The sequence below is a fragment of the Dermacentor silvarum genome, chromosome 2 (assembly GCF_013339745.2).
Source record: "Dermacentor silvarum isolate Dsil-2018 chromosome 2, BIME_Dsil_1.4, whole genome shotgun sequence".
NCBI lineage: Eukaryota > Metazoa > Arthropoda > Arachnida > Ixodida > Ixodidae > Dermacentor > Dermacentor silvarum.
The window spans coordinates 166108851-166128894 of NC_051155.1; the positions used below are offsets into that span (position 1 = coordinate 166108851).

Sequence of the window (20044 nt, forward strand, 5' to 3'; positions counted from 1 at the left end):
TGCTCGCTGACCCCACATCGAAGAGGAGCCCTCCACTATGGCCGGCACTAGCGCCATCTCTCGCAATACCCCACCGCCGTAAAGCTACGCGGCATAGCCGGATTACAGGAGACGGCCATGCGGGGAAAACTACAGCAGGGGACGCATTGAGAGTCCCATCCCCACCACAGTAACAAACAAACAACCCAAACAACATCTTTTTACAATTTTATTATGTTCAAACTAACAAATGAACTCATTGAGCGTTGAGCAATGAAGCTAACTTTTTCAGTGTCCCTATTCTTTTTTATCCTTGTGTTTTCTTGGAGTATAAAAAGCATTTTGAAATCATTTCCAGCATTTGTTTAGCAAGCCCAATGTTTTTGGAAGGCTTTCCTGAAACTTTTTCAGTAGGCATAGAGTTAAAAAGTACTCACGACATGCTGGCGGTTCATCAGAGCCATCTGAGCAGTCAGGCTGGCCATCGCAGCGGTTCAGAAGGCTTATGCATTCGCCATCTGTACACTGAAACTGGTCCCTTGCACATTTGTATTCTGAAACAGAAGTCTCACATATTACTTCGCAAACCTACATTCATACATTTTCTCCTATAGTAATTTCACATATGTGGCAAAAGAAAAAAGACCAGGACCACGGACTAAGCTATGAGTACAGATTCTTCTTTTAATGGACATTTGGCAACTCCTGGATCGTTCGAACACAGAATCTATGGCACTTGCCCTGTGGCGCTGTCCTTAGAGATCTTTTGTTAGAGTAGAAGCAATGACAGACATATAGCAGTGTACTAGGGCTCTAATGCAATAAAGTGCTACCACTGATTCATCCTACACAATGGTTGCGACCAGCAATGTTGTGGAATGGTTACACCAGAAGAAACAATGCACATTCTAAGCGTATTTGTGCAGTCTACTCAATGTGTTCTGTCATTGTGGTTCACATTAATGTTTGCATGTTGACAGCCTTTCGCTGTTACAAACTGAATCACCATTTTCTGATCTGTCTTGTACAGCCGCATTACATCAACCATGCCAACAGCACCGAAAAATTGCAGTTTCACTCGTAATGAGAAGTAGTGATGCGATAGCTAGTACAATGTTATGCGCAATTAGACTTGCAGTGTTTCATGCTTACATGCAGTATTGGTTGGAGTAAGTGTTCACAGATGCATGCAAGTAATCTCATTTCAAAAAGAAAACTGAACTCTGTAATGCCCAACATTATTATCTATGCTACCCTGAGTGTGGTACCTCAAAATTCTGTTTCATCAGGGGAACTTAACACATAGTTTATAGTAATTTTGATACATGAAGCGAGTTTTCAGTTGTGAATAGTTGAGCAAACCAGTTACTAGTTAATTATTTACTGTGCTAATTAAGTTTTTATTCAAATAACATTTCATTTTTGTTGTTGTTTATTTGTACAAATGTATTCTCAATGGCCAGAAATAAAGGTGAGAGAGCTGTTCTAATTTTCCTGGACGGTGAAGCGCGTTTGGGCATTACAGGGCTAAATCAAGACGTGAGGTGCTTACCACAGCCCTTCTCGTCTGAGCTAAGTGAACCATTGTGACCATCCTATCGCAATCCATATCCCGATCACAACGCCAGGAGTCCGGAATGCACAAACCGGTCAGGCAGCGGAAGGACATAGCAGGACACGACACTTGCGGTGTGGCTGTGGGAACAGTACATTCTCAGTTATTTGATAGAACACCCTTTGCAGTGCAAATGCCCAACTCCTGCTAAATAAGCATTGTTGACATTAGCACTACATGCACGACAAACAGTCAGGAAAAAAAATCTTGACTGCAACATCGTCACCTCATGTCGCCAGTAGAAAACTTGAATGGCCAAAATTATTCAAGATGTTATCCTAATGCCAAGTGCACCTTATCCAAATAACAGTTGTTGCAGATCTGATATTGGCAATTATTTGGCATGTGGTGCGGCAACTTCTGGGTCAGGCAATGACAGTTCAGGATAAACATCAAGCCCATTTCTGTGCTTGAGTGTTTAACTTTGTGACAACTCGTATTGTAACAACCCTAAGGCCTAATGTAGCAAGCCGAGAGACAGAAAAATCTGCAGGTGCTACTTTTTGTAAAATCAAAAAAAAAAAAAAAAAAGGCAAAGGTTTCCTAGAACTATGGCACACTTGTGCCTTGTTTCTTAAAGATGTTTGGATAAATACACGCGCTCAAAAGATGACAAGTGCGAACACCTATATTAGGAGGCAGCATTCTTCAGTGTTCACTGCAAATGATTCACTGGTTCCAGTTAGATTACTGCAGTAAAGTATACCAGGTGTCCCACGAAACTTGAGCCAAGCTTTAAAAAAACGCAAATGCCATGTAGCTGGACAGAACCAAGGTAATATTTGCCGTCGCTTGGAGATACACACATTATTTTTTGCATTCTGCCTAATTAGATAATTAGTCTTAATTAATCAACTTCTGAAATGTTATAATTAGATTAAAGGTATTGAAAAAACTGTACAGCAACATGAAAAAATCCTGGTACAGCGTTCTGTTGCTCAATACGTGCTACATAAATGTCTTTTCCCAAGCATGAACGACGCCTGCGAATAGTACACGCTAAGTGCCTCAAGTGGCCAGTCACGAGGCAATCTTGTGTGTATTCGCAGGCTTCTCTCATGCTTGGAAAAACACTTTTATGCAGCACGTATTGAGCAACAGAAAGCTGTATTGGGAGTTTTTCATGTTGCTCTACAATTTTTTCAATACCTTTCATCTAATTATAACATTTCAGAAGTTGATTAATTAAGACTAATTATGTAATTAGATGGAATGCCAAAAATAATCTGAGTATCTCCAAGCGATGACAAACACTGCCTTGGTACTGCCCAGTTACGTGGGACACCCTATATAACACTAATATTTCATTTCTCACTTCTACTCTGTGTTATTACAAACTAGTTTAGTTAATGCTTTCAGTCTCCCTTTTGAAATAAATGCCAATTAATCTGTCTTACTGGTCTGGCAGTTCTCTTCATCCGAGAAGTCCCAACAGTCGTTCTGGCCATCACATATCCAACCCAGGTGAATGCATGCAGTTGTTCTCTCGCAGTTCACAAGAAGCAAGTTTGGGTGCAAGGTCATCGGGTGTCTGGTGCAGTCTGGCTTAGCTGCAAAGAAACAGGCACCTTTTAAGTTTCCCATGGATAGCAAATAGACAAATGAGTGGAACAAATGGAAGGGAAAGTACGCCTTTTAATTAAGCTATTTTCCATCCAATTGCCGATGCAAAATTGCTGTCACAGCTCAATTACTCAAAAAAAAAAGTGCTAGCATGCACGAATGCACTGCAGTAAGGAGACCATGTACAGCCTTTGCCAAAAAAAATGAAGCTACTCAGAGTCCACAAGTTGCTGATTCCTGGCTTCATCCTGCACTGCTTATAAAACTCCTGGCACTATACTCTGTTTCATACTTAGCAGACGAAGGTGTACACGCTATGCAAGTAGTGCAGTCATAGAAAACTCACTTCGCGTGTTTCCCAGTGCAGTTTTTTTTTTTTTTATGTGCAGCACTTTCAATGAAATACCATATTTACTCACATAATGAACGCACTCGCGTAATGAATGTACCCCCCCTATTGCAATCAAGAAGTATATTTTTTCTTTTCCTCGTAAACTGAACGCACCCTGGACTTGCTGCCGTGAAGTAGGAAAGACACGGTACAATTCGGCGTCTGATATTGTGTGCGGCAGATACGATAGTATCAGACACCAAATCGTACCGCGTGCCTCCTACCTTTATTGCGATAGTAAGTATACGGACACTTCAGGCTAATTTTTGCCATCAGCGCCGACGGTTGGGGTTCTATCTCCCGCGTTCAAGGATGGAAAGCGGGGAGGAACTGCACCGTATTCCGTAGTGCGCATGGCACCGAGGGGCGGGGGGGGGGGGAGGGGGAGAGGAGGGAAGGAAGTGGCACAGCAACTGCGCGTAGCGCGCCTGTGTGCGCCCAATCTTGAAAGAGATCTGCGTTGGGGGCTGAGTCTAGGTACGACGGCGGCTGATACCTTTGTGCATGCTCCGTTCTCGCCCCTCAGTTTGCGTTGAAGCGATACACAGCAAGCAGGAAGGTAATTTCACTCGCTGTTGCTGCAGCGCTTCCTCATGCCACCGTTTTGACAGTAAGCATCCGTGCGCGGTCATTGAGTGTGATGAGCTCATGTTTGCCTTTGTGCGCTAGCATTACGCTTGTTAATTTACATAGCTAGCAAATATTTGCAAGTTTATATGGCCGATAAAACTACTATGCCCCCTTCGTATATATAGCTGTCTACGCATTTGCTATCGCAAATTGATGGCGTGCCTTTCAGGCGAAACTGCGACTTTTTTAGAGGTGGCCGTGGAAAAAAAAAAAAAACACTCAAAATTTTACCCCGCATAATGAACGCAACTCCACCGCAATTTGGCACATATTCTTCGGGGAAAAAAGTGCGTTCATTAGGTGAGTAAATATGGTAAGTCCTTCACATGCTACAACTTGTGGACGTAAGTGATGAACAGTGATCGAACAAGGATTGCCACAGGAGCTAAGAAAAACATTTTGACATTCTGTCAGGCCAAAAACAAGTCCTCTTGTTACATTGTTGGCTTCAGCAACGTTCCATATTCTACCAATGTTCGTCACTTCAAGCCTCCATCTTCCTCTATTTGTTTGGATTGTGAATGTAAGGCTACGTCATAAAACACATTATTTGTGCACCTTTGTGCTTTCATTATGTGACATACTACATTTTGGTTGCAAGCTCAAGCAGTGCGCTGTGACCACTGGTCACAAAAATGTGTCACCATGCTCGTTCGGTAGTAAATAGGTCAAGATTTGCGATGTCTTCCATGTTACAATTACATTATAATTGCAATATAAATGTATGAGACAATGTTACATTGATTCGCAAGACACATACCTATATCTTTATTTCACATGTGCCACATAAATCTTTATTGCAAATTCGAACGGTGAGAGATGCCTTTCTACCCTTCGTAGCATTGCCTGCAAGTTATGAAATGGAGTATAGAAGGCTCTCCCCATCTAGAGCTCTCGGGCAGCTCGGATGCAACAGGAGGCCAACTAGATGTCCCAGGGTCAGCTACAGTAATTTGTGCAGTAGTTTTGTTCCTTTATACAAAAACGGTATAAGCCACAAGTCACCCAAAGGGATATTCACATGCGAATGCATTTTAGTGGTCAGACAGAAAGAAAACTGGCTACTATTATATTTCCAAACACCACTGCATCGCCCCCCCCCCCCCCCCTCCAACACACACATATAGAAGTTTCACATTTTCTAATACTATTTTCATTAAATGTAGCCATGCTTCCAGTCATTCAATGATACAAGTGCATGTTTCTCTGGACCACTTGAAATAGAGAAGGACATCACTTAGTATCAGAACATGAACAAAGGGACAGCCACTCAAATGAGTATCAGAACATGAAGAAAGGGACAGCCACTCAAACTTACGGCAGTTGATTTCATCACTGGCGTCGGGGCATTCGGGCTCAAAGTCACACACAAAGTTGGATGGAATGCAGGGGCCCCGAGCACACTTGAACTGATCACCCTTGCAAGTACAGTTCAGCTCATCACTGTAATCGCCACATGCATCCAAGCCATCACAGACACGGCTCTTGGTCACGCAACGCCCATTGTGGCATCTGTAGAAACCTTCCGGGCAGGTCAACATGGCTGCAAGCAAAAGAAGAGCGAGTTTAATTTACTGTGGTAAGAGCAGTCAGTAAATTAAGGTTGTAAAAACTAGGGTTGCATGCATGTTAGTTTCCTAATGAGAGAAAATAAAAATAAATGAAAAAGGAAATGGCTTTAAATTAAATACTAAATTAAACACTGAATATTATCCTATGTAAGAGAAATCAAGACAGAAATGCAAAACGAAAAAGAATACAGTGCTGTTAAATATCTCTTGGAACACATTAATGCAGTTTGAAGACTGAAGTCAATGTACACTGTCAACTGTGAAGCACGTGAATACACAGAAGGAGAATAGTAACATCAATTTGGGTGAACATAAGAATGAAAATAATGAAACACTTCACTGTTAAGAACACTCACCAACACACAGTTGAGCAATGCATCACCTTTTTCATAAGAATAATCAAACGAAGCAACAAAAAATACTCATGTGCAAGACACATGAACACAACAAATACAGCAATCTGTGTACACATGCCTAATGAATGTCAAACGTGCAATCGGACCAAACTTACCACAGTCAATGACATTTTCATCAGAGCCATCAGGACAAGCCTGGACACCATCACAGGCAAGCTCAAAAGGAATGCAGGCCCCATCTCCACACTGGAACTCTGCACTGGTACAGTTGGCGATCTTGACTGTAAGGCAAAATGTCCCAGTCAATGCCACATTACAGCTACAAAGAAAAATGCCTGCATGGAGCATCTGCAGCACTCTCGTGGTTATAATTCAACAAATTTAAATTTTAGTTTGATGTCTGATCCACCACTGTACACACATTTTAAGGATGTGTATGATTATCATGTGATGATTACACCATGTGCTACTCTTGCTACACTTTTCCCACCTAGCTGCAGTGCTGTGGCCAGGGCACATTCCCTCTCTACCTGCTTTGTGGAATTAGAGACTCCTTTACACGTAATTGAAGAGGAAAGCCTAGTTCCTCCATCACTCTGTCACCTTTCGACTAGAAGTTTGTGACTGACACAACATGCTTCAGCAGTGGCTAGTCCTCCCAATACCCAATCGTGAGAGCCACTCATGCTGTGCCACATGAAGTGAGCATCTGAACTTCTCATTCTCCCATCATGTGCTCGCACCACAAGCAAGACACATCCCTCTGTCTTATTTGCATGTGCTTGTGGTTGTCTCACTCATGCTGCCTGACTAAGCCCCAACTTGCTGAGCAATACCTTTTTTTCACTGCTAACAAGAAGAAAGCCCTCTGAACAATCTCTTGCAATTTTAGCAACAGGACAACAACATACATGAATCATGCAAAGCTTAAGTTATAAAATGATGGGCTTCCTACCTGCACAACGCCTCCCATCTGGCATCAGAGATCTTCCAGGGAAGCACTGACAGTAGATGGTACCATTTGTGGCAACCACACACTGGTCTTCGCAGCCACCATTCAGCGTGGAACAGGGGCTTAATGTGCCTAGACCAGAGATACACGCATTGTACCTCATACACAAAAATAACAGTTATAAACAGAAACATCAGAATAGCAAAAAGAACCACTTTTGAAATGCCTCACAAATAATTTCCAAAAATAACACACTGTATGGTGAAAAATATTGACAAAGAATGAGAGGCCCTTAACACTTATACTAGCAACCCTTTACTGGCATTCACGTGCATGCATAAACACACACATACGTACGCACACACACACACACACACACACACACACACACACACACACACACACACACACACACACACACACACACACACCACACACACACACACACACACACACACACACACACACACACACACACACACACACACACACACCACACACACACACACACACACAAAAACCCACACAAATGCATACCAGTAAACTAATGTTAATCAGTAAAGACTAGTTATAAAGCTCCACAGTAGGCTATGAGGAATTTTGTTTTGCAGTGATTCAGATTAATATTCACAAGCTTGTGTGTCAGTAAAAGAGTACTTTTGCCCTGATCAAAATGCGGTTATAGCAAGTAAACTAAGCCCTACTATGAAAACGAAAAATGAGGAAGAACAGACATATGTAGGGTACAGGAAACATATGTCTTAGAAAAAAAAAAAAAACTATGACTACTGTTCTCAGATAGCTACAAATAGCTTAGGTGACAAGCTTGTACACCTGCTAACCTCACACTAATGTGCACAAACTCAAATACTTGTACATCAGTTATTACTGCACCTCACAAAAGTTTCTTGCAGGAGAACCCTGCTTGAAGTTGTGCCTCATAATCAAATTGTGGTTTTGGCACGTAAAACCCCAGAATTCATTCAACAATGCTTGAAAAATAAAGTACTTTAAAACACAAGTTAATCCGTAAATTTTGGACTAAAAACAATTCAGGAGCCCTTTAATGTTCAGCTGAGCTCGCTGCAACTACATTACAGTGTGCAAATCTGTCGCCACAAACCTCTTCTTTGTCATTTTTATTGCGATAGCAATTATATGGACACTCAAAAGCAGATTTCTGCCGTCGGCGTCGCCGTCGCCGTCGCCGTGAGGTTCCGTATGACGTCAATGGAGATGAAATCGTGGCCGCGCGCCGCCGAACGCTGTATGTGCGAGTGAAAGGGCGCGAGGGACGCGCTCTTTCACGGGGAGTGAACGCACGGCGGAGAACAAACGCGCGTTCTGCGCCGTGCTTCCTTAAGGGCTGCAGAAGTAGGCGTCTCTTTCCTCCTTTACAATCACCATATATGTAGAGCAAACGCGCCTTCTTCCGATGCGCGAGAGGCCGTGGGGGAGGGGGGGAAGGGGGAGGGAAGGGAGGCGACGTTTAGCTGCGGCACCAAGTGCCTATTTATATCAGAGGCTCCGGCAACAGTCACCAACGCCGCACGCATTTGAGCGAACGCGGGCAAAATGCCGACGGCGTCGACAACAGTTCGGCGCGTTGCCGGTGCTGCTGCATGTCCAAGTTTATACAGCTGATAAAGCTAATATCATTTTTTATAAGGAACTTGTCCTGCAAGCAGTACATATCTGCAAAAACGTTAGGTCTCTCCTGGTCAAATTATTTAGGTTTTAGTTTTATTGCGATAGCAATTATATGGACACTCAAAAGCAGATTTCTGCCGTCGGCGTCGCCGTCGCCGTGAGGTTCCGTATGACGTCATTTGGAGATGAAATCGGCGCGCCGAACGCTGTATGTGCGAGTGAAAGGGCGCGAGGGACGCGCTCTTTCACGGGGAGTGAACGCACGGCGGAGAACAAACGCGCGTTCCGCGCCGTGCTTGCTTAAGGGCTGCAGAAGTAGGCGTCTCTTTTATTGCGATAGCAATTATATGGACACTCAAAAGCAGATTTCTGCCGTCGGCGTCGCCGTCGCCGTCGCCGTCGCCGTCGCCGTGAGGTTCCGTATGACGTCATTTGGAGATGAAATCGTCGCCGCGCGCCGAACGCTGTATGTGCGAGTGAAAGGGCGCGAGGGGCGCGTCTTTCACGGGGAGTGAACGCACGGCGGAGAACAAACGCGCGTTCGGCGCCGTGCTCGCTTAAGGGCTGCAGAAGTAGGCGTCTCTTTTCTCCTTTACAATCACCATATATGTAGAGCAAACGCGCCTTCTTCGGACGCGCGAGAGGCCGTGGGGGAGGGGGAGGGAAGGGAGGCGACGTTTAGCTGCGGCACCAAGTGCCTATTTATATCAGAGGCTCCAGCAACAGTCACCAACGCCGCACGCATTTTGAGCTAACGCGGGCAAAACGCCGATGGCGTCGACAACAGTTCTGCGTGTTGTTGCTACCAAAGCCGCTCACCTTACTTCGTATGACATTGCTGTGTTGCTATCGCATTCATTGCTTCGCCCTTAGGGCGAAACTGTGACATTTTTTTTAGTACCCTAATTATTTGTTTACTAAATATTTTGCCACCTGGTGAATTCTGAAGAAGCCACAAATGCAACATACCTTAAAGACTCGTGTAAAGGCCACTTTTTTTTTTCTTTCTTTTTCAGAATTTTGACGAGGTGCAGGCCCTTACACGGGACCGAACCTTTTGGTAAAAATGGTGCCGGCACAGCCTGTGACTTGTGCACACCCCGGCTCTTATCATCTAGTAGCAGCATGAGGAAGTATGCAGCGACCGAAAATTTATTTGGTGCCCCAATGCGGCGTGCGAGCATCGGGACACTGAACATGGTTTGCTTCATTGGTGGAAATATTTGCTCAAAATTTTGGGCTGCCAAGTTGGGGAGGGGGGGGGGGGGGGGGGGTTGCAGCCCTTACATGGGTGCGGCCCTTACACAAGTCTATACGCTACTTCTTGATCCTGTCAGCAAGGACCACTGAATGTTACACTATGACTAGACTCCCCCCCCCCCCCCCCCAAAAAAAAAGAAAACCGTAAATACTTGCAGAAGGGCCATAAGCAACAAAACATGTGCGGACTACTCTGGTAGAACAATTGGAAATTAAAAAGAAACACCTAGACGAGGAGGAGGACGACTCACAGTCATTGGTGTCATTGGCCACAGCAATGATGCCCATAGGTCGCACAACATTCTTGCGCAGCACCACAACGTCGGCTCCTGTATGCTTGTTGGCACGCAGCACAGCGTGCGCCACCCAGTCGGTCCAGAACACAAAGTCCCCATATACGGCCAAGTCGAAAGGATGCTGCGGGTGCTCGCTCAGCAACACCTGTACAGATGATGTGCGGGCAGGGAGAATAGACAGTGAATGGCTTGGCACAGGCAATCTGTAGCTCATAATGAGAGTGCCCAAACTTTCCTGACTCTGAGTGCCCAAACTCTGAGTGTTTATCAGCACTCCTCGTACATAGACAATCATGTATTCGATGCACTCTATGTTACAACAACTGATGACTTAGCACAGGCAATCACTGTCGAACTCTCGTTATAACAAAGTTGTATCCAACGCGAAAATACATTTGTTATATCCTATATTCTTTATAAGCATGCATTCTTTCATGCTGGGGGTGGGTGGAAACTGCACAACATTCAGCAGCTACACATCATATGCCTGACAACAAACACTACCCCTTCAACTCATTCTTGGTTTATGAATGCATCGTGTACCATGGCATGGTGAAGGCGAGTGTTGTACTGCAATTCCTTTTTATATTGTTACGTAGGAAGACGCAGACGAAAAGCTATATACAAGTATATTTACAAAGAAATGCGCCGCACTTGGCCAAGAAGCCACAGCCCGCAGTAGCCTCTAATCTTCGTCGTCGTCTTCACACTGCTCGCCTCTTCGTCAAGGCAAATACTGTTCCGTAGCACTACCCCCGGCGGCAAAAGCGCCGTCCCGGAGCGATTAAAGGCCGGACTCTGAAGCACTGTAGTAGGCCTTGAGCCTACTGACGTGCACGACATCACTAGATGCCAGAGTAGACGGCGAGGTCGAACTCACAGGTTCAATTTCATACGTCACAGGCGTCACCTGGCGCAGCACGCGGTAGGGCCCAGTGTATCGCGAAAGGAGCTTCTCTGAAAGCCCGATGTGACGAGAGGGCGACCATAGGAGCACGAGCGCACCAGGCGAAAACTGCACGTCACGGTGGCGGGCGTTGTACTGACGCTGCTGAGTGGTTTGCGAGGCCGTCAGTCGAGCACGGGCAAGCTGGCGTGCATGGTCGGCGAGGGCGATGGCGTCGCGCGCATACTCGCTTGTTGAGATCGCAGCAGGAGGAAGTGCCGTATCAAGGGGCAAGGTCGGTTCGCGACCGTACAGTAAATAAAATGGAGAAAATCCGGCGGTGTCGTGCCGGGAAGAATTGTACGCAAATGTGACGTAAGGAAGGGCAATGTCCCAGTCGTGGTGGTCCTTGGAAACGTACTTCGACAGCATATCGGTAAGGGTACGGTTTAACCGCTCCGTCAGGCCATTCGTTTGAGGATGGTATGAGGTAGTCAGCTTGTGTTGAGTGGAGCAGGAACGCACAATGTCGGCGATAACTTTCGACAGGAAGTTGCGACCACGGTCAGTAAGCAGCTGTCGCGGGGCGCCATGAACCAAGATAATGTCACGCAAGAGAAAGTCCGCGACGTCAGTGGCGCAACTGGTAGGGAGAGCCCGCGTGATAGCGTATCGGGTGGCGTAATCAGTTGCGACGGCTACCCATTTGTTCCCCGAAGATGACGTGGGAAAGGGGCCGAGGAGGTCTAATCCAACACGAAAGAACGGTTCCACAGGGACGGTGATCGGCTGGAGATGACCAGCAGGTAGCACCTGAGGTGTTTTCCGACGCTGGCAGGGATCACAGGCAGCAACATAGCGTCGGACGGAGCGAGCGAGACCAGGCCAATAGAAGCGGCGCCGGACGCGGTCGTACGTGCGGGTTACCCCAAGATGGCCTGCAGTGGGTGCGTCATGCATCTCAAAGAGCACAGTTCGTCGTAGATGTTTTGGCACGACAAGAAGATCAGATCCATCAGGGACGAAGTTCCTTCGGTACAGAATGCCGCCGTGGAGGACATATCGGCGAACGGAGGCGTCGGTAGGTGTAGAGCGCAGACGCTCGATGAGTGCTCGCAGCGATAGGTCCCGGTACTGCTCATCGGCGATGTTAGCGAAGTCAGACACAGAGAAAATGCCGTTGGCGTTACTACTGTCGGCGTCGTCAGGCTCGTCTACCGGGTAGCGAGACAGGCAGTCAGCATCCTTGTGTAGTCGGCCGGATTTGTAGGTAACAGTATACGAATATTCTTGGAGGCGTAAGGCCCAGCGACCAAGTCTTCCTGTAGGATCTTTCAGTGAGCATAACCAGCAAAGCGCGTGGTGGTCTGTAACGGAAAAGGGCCTGCCATATAAGTATGGACGGAACTTCGCAACCGCCCAAACTAGGGCCAGACACTCACGCTCAGTGATGGAATAGTTGCGCTCGGAGGGTGAAAGGAGCCTGCTGGCGTAAGCGATAACACGGTCGCTGCCGCGCTGGCGTTGTGCCAGTACCGCGCCAATTCCGTGGCCGCTGGCATCAGTACGGACTTCGGTAGGCGCAGAAGGATCGAAGTGGGCCAGAACGGGAGGCGTTGTGAGGAGGTCGATTAGATGCGAGAACGCAGAGGCCTCGTTATCGCCCCACTGGAAAGGAGTGTCTTTTTTCAAAAGCTCTGTTAGTGGTCGTGCTATTGCCGCGAAATTTTTCACGAAACGGCGGAAGTACGAACACAGGCCGACGAAGCTCCGCACATCTTTGACACACTTCGGAACAGGGAAGTGCGTAACAGCATGGATCTTGCCTGGGTCCGGTTGCACTCCGTGCGCGTCAACGAGATGTCCAAGGACAGTAATCTGGCGACGGCCGAATTGGCACTTCGATGCGTTGAGTTGTAGACCGGCTCGACGAAAAACGTCCAGGACTGCTGAGAGGCGCTCCAAGTGTGTAGCGAACGTTGGGGAGAATACTATAACGTCGTCTAAGTAGCACAGGCACGTGGACCATTTGAAGCCATGAAGAAGGGAGTCCATCATGCGTTCAAAAGTGGCAGGAGCATTACATAGACCGAAAGGCATCACTTTGAATTGATAAAGACCGTCGGGTGTTACAAAAGCAGTCTTCTCGCGGTCTAGATCGTCCACGGCAATCTGCCAGTAGCCGGAGCGAAGGTCAATAGAGGAGAAATAGCGAGCACCGTGGAGGCAGTCAAGGGCGTCATCAATCCGAGGTAGGGGATACACGTCCTTTTTGGTAACCCTGTTCAGGTGCCGATAATCCACGCAAAAGCGCCATGAGCCATCCTTCTTCTTTACAAGTACAACAGGTGACGCCCATGGACTACACGACGGTTCAATAATGTTCTTGGCAAGCATTTTGCGAACTTCAGCGTGAATAACTTGACGCTCAGCCGGGGACACTCGATACGGGCGGCGATGAATAGGAGGGGCATCGCCGGTATTAATGCGATGTTTAACAGCTGTAGTTTGGGCCAAGGGACGATCGTTAAAGTCAAAAATATCGTGATAGGATAACAAAACGCGGTAGAGCTCACGAGCGTGCTCGGACGGCATGTCGGGCGCAATCATTTTCTGTAAGTCGGCAATGGCACAAGTTGCCGACTGCGATGGTAGAGGAGGATCGGCTGAATTGTCGTCTACTGCAATAGATGCTACTGAGTGATCCTCGAATGAGCAAAGCTGGGCCAGAGACATCCCGCGTGGCAGCACTTGTGCCGTCAAGCCAAAATTGACCACGGGCAGGCAGACGCAATTCGCCGTAATAGATAAAACTGTATGAGGCACTGTGATCCCGTGTGTAAGCAGGACGTCTTGCATGGGAGCCGCGATGTAGTGACCGTCGGGCACTGGTGGGGATGACACTAAGTCAACGTAGGTCAGTGCCGAAGGTGGCAAGCGAACGAAGTCGACGGAACTGAGGCGACTAGGGTGTGGTTCAGAGGGATCCAGAACAGGCAGGTCAAGGCGGAGAGTACTGGCGGAACAGTCGATGAGAGCAGAATGCGCGGAGAGGAAGTCCAAGCCGAGGATGATGTCGTGGGGACAGTGGGCGATGACTGTGAATAGCACGATAGTGGAGCGATCGGCGAAGGAGACGCGGGCGGCACACATACCAATTACGGGGGCTGTTCCGCCATCGGCGACACGGACAACAGGCGTCGTGGGGGGTGTGAGTATCTTCTTCAGCCGGTTACGAAGGTCAGCACTCATTACGGATACATGCGCCCCAGTGTCTATAAGAGCAGATACAGAAACACCGTCGACTTGCACGTCAAGAAGGTTCAGATGAGTGGGCAACGTCAGTAGAGGATTTGGCGGCGTAGGGAGCAATGCAGCGTCACCTCGAGGCGCTGCATCGTCTAGTTTTCCGGCTGGGAGCGGCGTCCGAAGGGAGTCGGCGAATAGGAGCGACGGGGCTGAGGAGAGCGAGATTGTCGTCGTTGGGGCGAAGGCGAACGAGAATAGGGGCGGTTCGGCGCAGGAGAATCAGTGGCGGCATTATCGGAGCGTGCTGCATAGGGTCGAGAAGGGCCACCTGGGCGAGAGTAGGCAGTATAAGTAGACCGGGTCGGGGAACTCCAACGACTGCGACAGTGGCGAGAAATGTGCCCGATTCTACGGCAGTGAAAACAAATGGGCTTGTCGTCAGCAGTGCGCCATTCAGATGGGTTGCGGAAACGTGGTGGGTAATAAGATGTGGGACGGGGCGTAATCGAAGAAGCCGGATGGGTATCAGGGCGATGGGCCGAGCAGACGGTGTGAAGACCCATGTTCGCGAACTCCTGGCGGACAACTGCCTGGATCAGGGAAACCGTGACTGCAGGTGCGTTGGAGGAGCTGGAGTCGAAGGCAGCCGGATAGGCGGCCTCAATCTCACGCCGGACGATCCTGGTAACATCACCAGTGTTGTTGGGACGAGGAGCGTCGGCACAGGAAGATGTCGCTGGGGTGTTGGGCAGACGGGCAAACTGCTGGTCGATACGTCGGCTTTTAGCGAGTTCCAGGCGGCGACACTCTTTTATAACTGCATCCACGGTCGCCACGTTGTTGAATACGAGCAAGTTGAAGGCGTCATCGGCAATGCCTTTGAGGATGTGGGAAACCTTGTCTGGCTCAGTCATGTGTGCGTCAACTTTGCGGCACAGAGCCAAGACGTCTTGGATGTATGTGACGTAGGGCTCTGTGGACGTCTGCACACGGCCGGATAACGCCCTCTGCGCGGCAAGTTGGTGACCGTAGGGGTTTCCGAACAAGTCTCGGAGCTTTTGCTTAAGCGAATCCCAACTGGTGATCTCCTCTTCGTGTGTCCGAAACCAAACTCGAGGTGTGCCACCGAGGTAAAAGAGTGCGTTGGCGAGCATGATAGTAGGGTCCCACCGGTTATTGCGGCTGACGTGTTCGTACAGGCTGATCCAGTCGTCGACGTCTTCCCCATCTTTGCCCGAGAATACGCCAGGATCGCGGGAAGCGGGGAGAGCGATGTAGGTCGTCGAAGTGGCAGCAGGTGTCGGAGCTGGCTGAGTCGAGCTGTCGTCGGCGGGAGCCATGACGAAGACTCGACGTACCGTCCACTGCGAAGCTCCGTGACGAGGTACAGGGAACGTCCACCTCCACCAGATATGTTACGTAGGAAGACGCAGACGAAAAGCTATATACAAGTATATTTACAAAGAAATGCGCCGCACTTGGCCAAGAAGCCACAGCCCGCAGTAGCCTCTAATCTTCGTCGTCGTCTTCACACTGCTCGCCTCTTCGTCAAGACAAATACTGTTCCGTAGCAATATTCAGTAAAAAAAGGCAAGGGTCTCGTGAACTGCAGCTACACTGCACTTCTTTCACTTCCCTTCATTCACTTCGTTGCTCATTTAACATTGCCTCAAAACCCTGTGGCACCGCTTGGCACTCTGTAATGTCTGCTGGTGCTCCCCAAGGCCAGAAAGTCTGGGAACCATCACAGTGGACAATATCCATCATTTAACCATAAATACTTATATGTGGTGCACTGTACAAGAAACAAAGTTACTGGGACTGGAATTTCTCAAAGGCAGTTTGCTTTCTTTCAGAATGAGAATTATACTTACGTGACGATCCCCACCATTGAAGTCACAGCGTTCAATTTTGTCAAGTCGTGCGTCAGACCAGTACAACTTCTGCAGCTGGTGATCAATGGCGATGCCATTGGGCATGCGAATGTCGGTCGTGATGACTGACTCCAGCTCGTAGCCGTTGAGGTATGACTTTTGGATGCTTGGGTGGTGGCTGTTCCAATTGGTCCAGAATACCCGCCTGCATAGCAAGAGCCAAGCCAGTTGATGTCACACTCCAGAGGCGTGCAAGAAGATTAAGGGGATCCGAGGGACTCCATTTTTTTGTTACCATATTTATTCGAATATAGGTCAACCTTTTTTTTTTCTTTTTTCCCTCAGAAGCTTCATGAACAAAGCTAGCAAAATTTCCATGCTAACAAGGTTCCTCCATCGCACCCGCCAATCTGGATATCCTCCAGACTGGCTTTAAGAAAAGCTGCATATCGAACCCACTTGACGGCACCGAGGACGATGTCGTTTGGGGTACCTAAGACGCCTGCAAAGCGCCCCAAAGAGGACGACTTCTCTGGAACTTTCAGCAAAGATGTAGCTTGCAGCACCTACTAGCAAAATTTAGTAGCTGAGCTTACAGCAAATAAAGGTGTGTCACGTTTGTAGTTCTTAATTTTTATGGAATGATATAGGGCAACCTACATTCAAATTATTGTCTTATTTCTCAGGGAGCTCAATAAATAGGGGCTGACCTATATTCTTGTTCCACCTATGTTTCAGTAAATACATTAGTTACAACCATAGTTTCAGTGGTGTGTCTTCAAGAGTAGTGTAACTAAAAGAAGTCATTTTTAAAAATTTTTGTGAGGTTATTCTCTTGATGTATCTGTTCAACTCCCTGGTAATTTTCAGACGTAAAACACATTTAGCCTTGCCATCTAAGAAATGAGTGACATCCACTGTAGCGGGCTGTATAAATGTACCATATTTACCGTATTTACTCGAAGATAAGTCGAACACTGATATAGGTGGACCTCTGTATATTGAACTTGCCAAGAAATTTAAAAATGATAATTCGGATATAGGTCGACCCATATTTTCTCAGAAGAACAAAAAACTTTGAACATGGCACCCCTTTACTTACCGTAAGATTGGCTACTAAATCTCAGTTGTCAATGCCGCAAGCTGCATCCACGTCAGAACTACAAGAGAAGTCGTCCTCGTGGGATGTCTTTTTGGCATCCTAAACGACGTCGTCCTCAGGTGCCAAGAAGTGTGTTGGATATGCAGCATTTCTTATAGCCAATCGGGATCATCTTAATGTTGGCTTTACAGTGGGTGCAACAGAGGAACTCCGTTAGTTCGGTACTTTCGCTCGCTTTGCTCATGAATATAGGTTGAGATTCTTTGGTCGCGAATATAAGTCGACAGCTCATTCTGGGCAACATTTCCGAGAAAAAAAATATTGACTTATATTCGAATAAATATGGCAGCTAAGTATAATAATAATAATTATTATTACTATTATTATTATTATTATTATGTAAACATATTTAAACACCACACAGAAAAGTGGGCTGGCATTAGCATCCTGAAAGGGACACCACGAACATCCTCTTGAAGAGGAGAGAAAACAAAAAGGGAAAGAGAAGAGGAAGGAGAGATATATATATATAAAAAAAGGGCAATAACACTACTAGCATATCCTCCCACTTAGCTTGGCTTGGCTAAAAAGAAAGACTGGCGCATGGAGCCAGCAAAAGCATGGCCTTCAAGATCAGTTAGTGTTACTTGGAGAGAGCCATCGCTGGGGCGTAGATTCAGACAACACCTATTACTGTAAAAATAATTCAACGCTTCCTAAAACATGAACCACAGGAACATCGGCTTGATAAACAAAATATTACTTTCTTACAGCTAGAGCCGCACTTGTCATCAGCTTCCACCAATGCTGGCGTATAATCGCTATTGCATTCACCTATCACTGCTTCCAGCATGTTTCTTGAGCACAACATCCTCAATGTAGATCAAAAAATTCTGATTAAAAAAAATGTTCCATGGCATTTTCCGCGTTACCACTGTGTATGATTGGACACTCCTACCAGTAAGCTTTCCTTTGCACTAAAAAACCTGGTGCCATAAAAATTTCTTTTCGGTCCCTTTAATACTTTTTCAGTAAATAAAATTTCTGCTGCCTCTGATTGTTTTTAATGCCGCCAGGTCGCAAAACCTGGAAGAGATACTTTTCTTGGTCAGATCAATGAATGAAAAGTAAATGCAAGGACAGTTAAAATGGCTTCTATTCACTATCGGAAACAAAAAGTTGAAGTTGCTCAGAGGCAGTAATGAGGTCACTAACTAACATGGCTGGCATGACAGAGCAGCTCACTTGATGCAGCTGCTGACGACAATGCCTCGAGGCTTGTCTTCAGTGCCAAGCTTGACAATCTTTTCAGGAAGGGCAGTGGGGTCGGACAGGCTGACTCGGCCGACAGAGGCATCCCTGTGGCTGGTCCAGTAGAGTTCATTGTTCACAGGCTCATACGCAAGTCCTTCAACTGAGCCTTGCTCTGGAAAAGCAATGTGCCCCAGAGCAGCATCGTGACTGACTGATGCCTGCCACAATTGTTCACGGGCCACTCCTTTGGAAAGAGGTAGCTGGAACCATAACTAGATCACAAATGATGTGCCCCTTACTTTCCACACTCACAGAAAATGTTATATTAAATACGAACAAAAGTGTCAACTAAGTATTTCTATGTAAACAGGACAAGATCTGCATACAACAACCCTTTTTCTCTACCACAATTTGCAAGAGACATACAAGTGCACTGGAATCCTGATATCTTTACCAAGCTTAATTTCGCAGATAACTTAAACCAACTGCCCAAGTACAGGTTGTATACAGAGCACAACTTCACTAGTATGTTTACGTTTCATCCTAGTTGCCAGTTTATAGATTTACACTTAAAAATGATAGTTATATCCCAGATATTTTTAGTAATATAATAACCCGTTTCACAAGAGCAATGTTTGACAATTCAAACAGTTCCCAGTAAAGAGCACATGTCCTCCTCTAGCCTTGTATGAAGAGAGAAAAGCAGGAGGATAAAAGTATAAGTAATTAATAATTAAATAAATAAAGTAAACAAAGAGATTTACACTTCCAATGTGCGAAGGCAGGCCCTAATGAAGCACGGACAGAAAGACAAAAGTTACAGTGACGTAAACGCAGGTTATACACAAATGTATGGACGCCGTGAACATGAACTGCAAGCACCGCAGCGTTGAAGTAGAAACGGAAAGGGTGTGAACGTGGTCGCAGACACTACATTGATCTCAACGGTGCAACGCCTTGTGTGTCACAGGGAAAGTGCATATTGCTACACAAGCAAAGAAGAGACACCGCGAACATGCACAGCGAGCACTGCGGCGTCGAAGCACAAACAAAAAGGGTGCGAACGCGGCAATTCTCTTCTCCACCTCCAGGCACCTTCCTCCTCTAGCGTTTGCTTCCTTCGCAGTGACAAACAATCTCGCCGGTTTGACGAACGGGGCATCTACGCTTGCGCGTAAAAATGGAGTCTGCTCTTTCCCTTACACATTAACCCTTTCATTAAAACAAGCATGACTTATTCACAGATGCTCACTTTTGGAGCTACAACACACAACATGCAGCACCAGAATGTCAAGTACAGTCAACGACTGATTTTCAGGACTTGCCCGATAAATCGGACGCTTTCGCGGTACTGCCACGTCCCTCATAAATTTCAGACGCAAAAAACCTCCACCGTCCGATTTTCCAGACTTCTTG

The 20044-nt window shown here is 46.8% G+C and overlaps 1 protein-coding gene across 1 annotated transcript in view; it reads right to left on the reverse strand.

Annotated features, from left to right (window-relative positions):
* Positions 1-20044, reverse strand: part of LOC119440540 (low-density lipoprotein receptor-related protein 1B) — a 33337-nt gene that overhangs the window by 440 nt on the left and 12853 nt on the right. Inside the window, exons 6-13 of the mRNA XM_049662960.1 lie at positions 18620-18800; positions 16273-16477; positions 10219-10408; positions 7061-7189; positions 6261-6386; positions 5497-5721; positions 2992-3144; positions 1532-1674 (exon numbers count right to left, since the gene is read on the reverse strand). Coding sequence (XP_049518917.1) covers positions 1532-1674; positions 2992-3144; positions 5497-5721; positions 6261-6386; positions 7061-7189; positions 10219-10408; positions 16273-16477; positions 18620-18800 — 1352 coding nt within the window. The remainder of the gene's footprint in view (positions 1-1531; positions 1675-2991; positions 3145-5496; positions 5722-6260; positions 6387-7060; positions 7190-10218; positions 10409-16272; positions 16478-18619; positions 18801-20044) is intronic.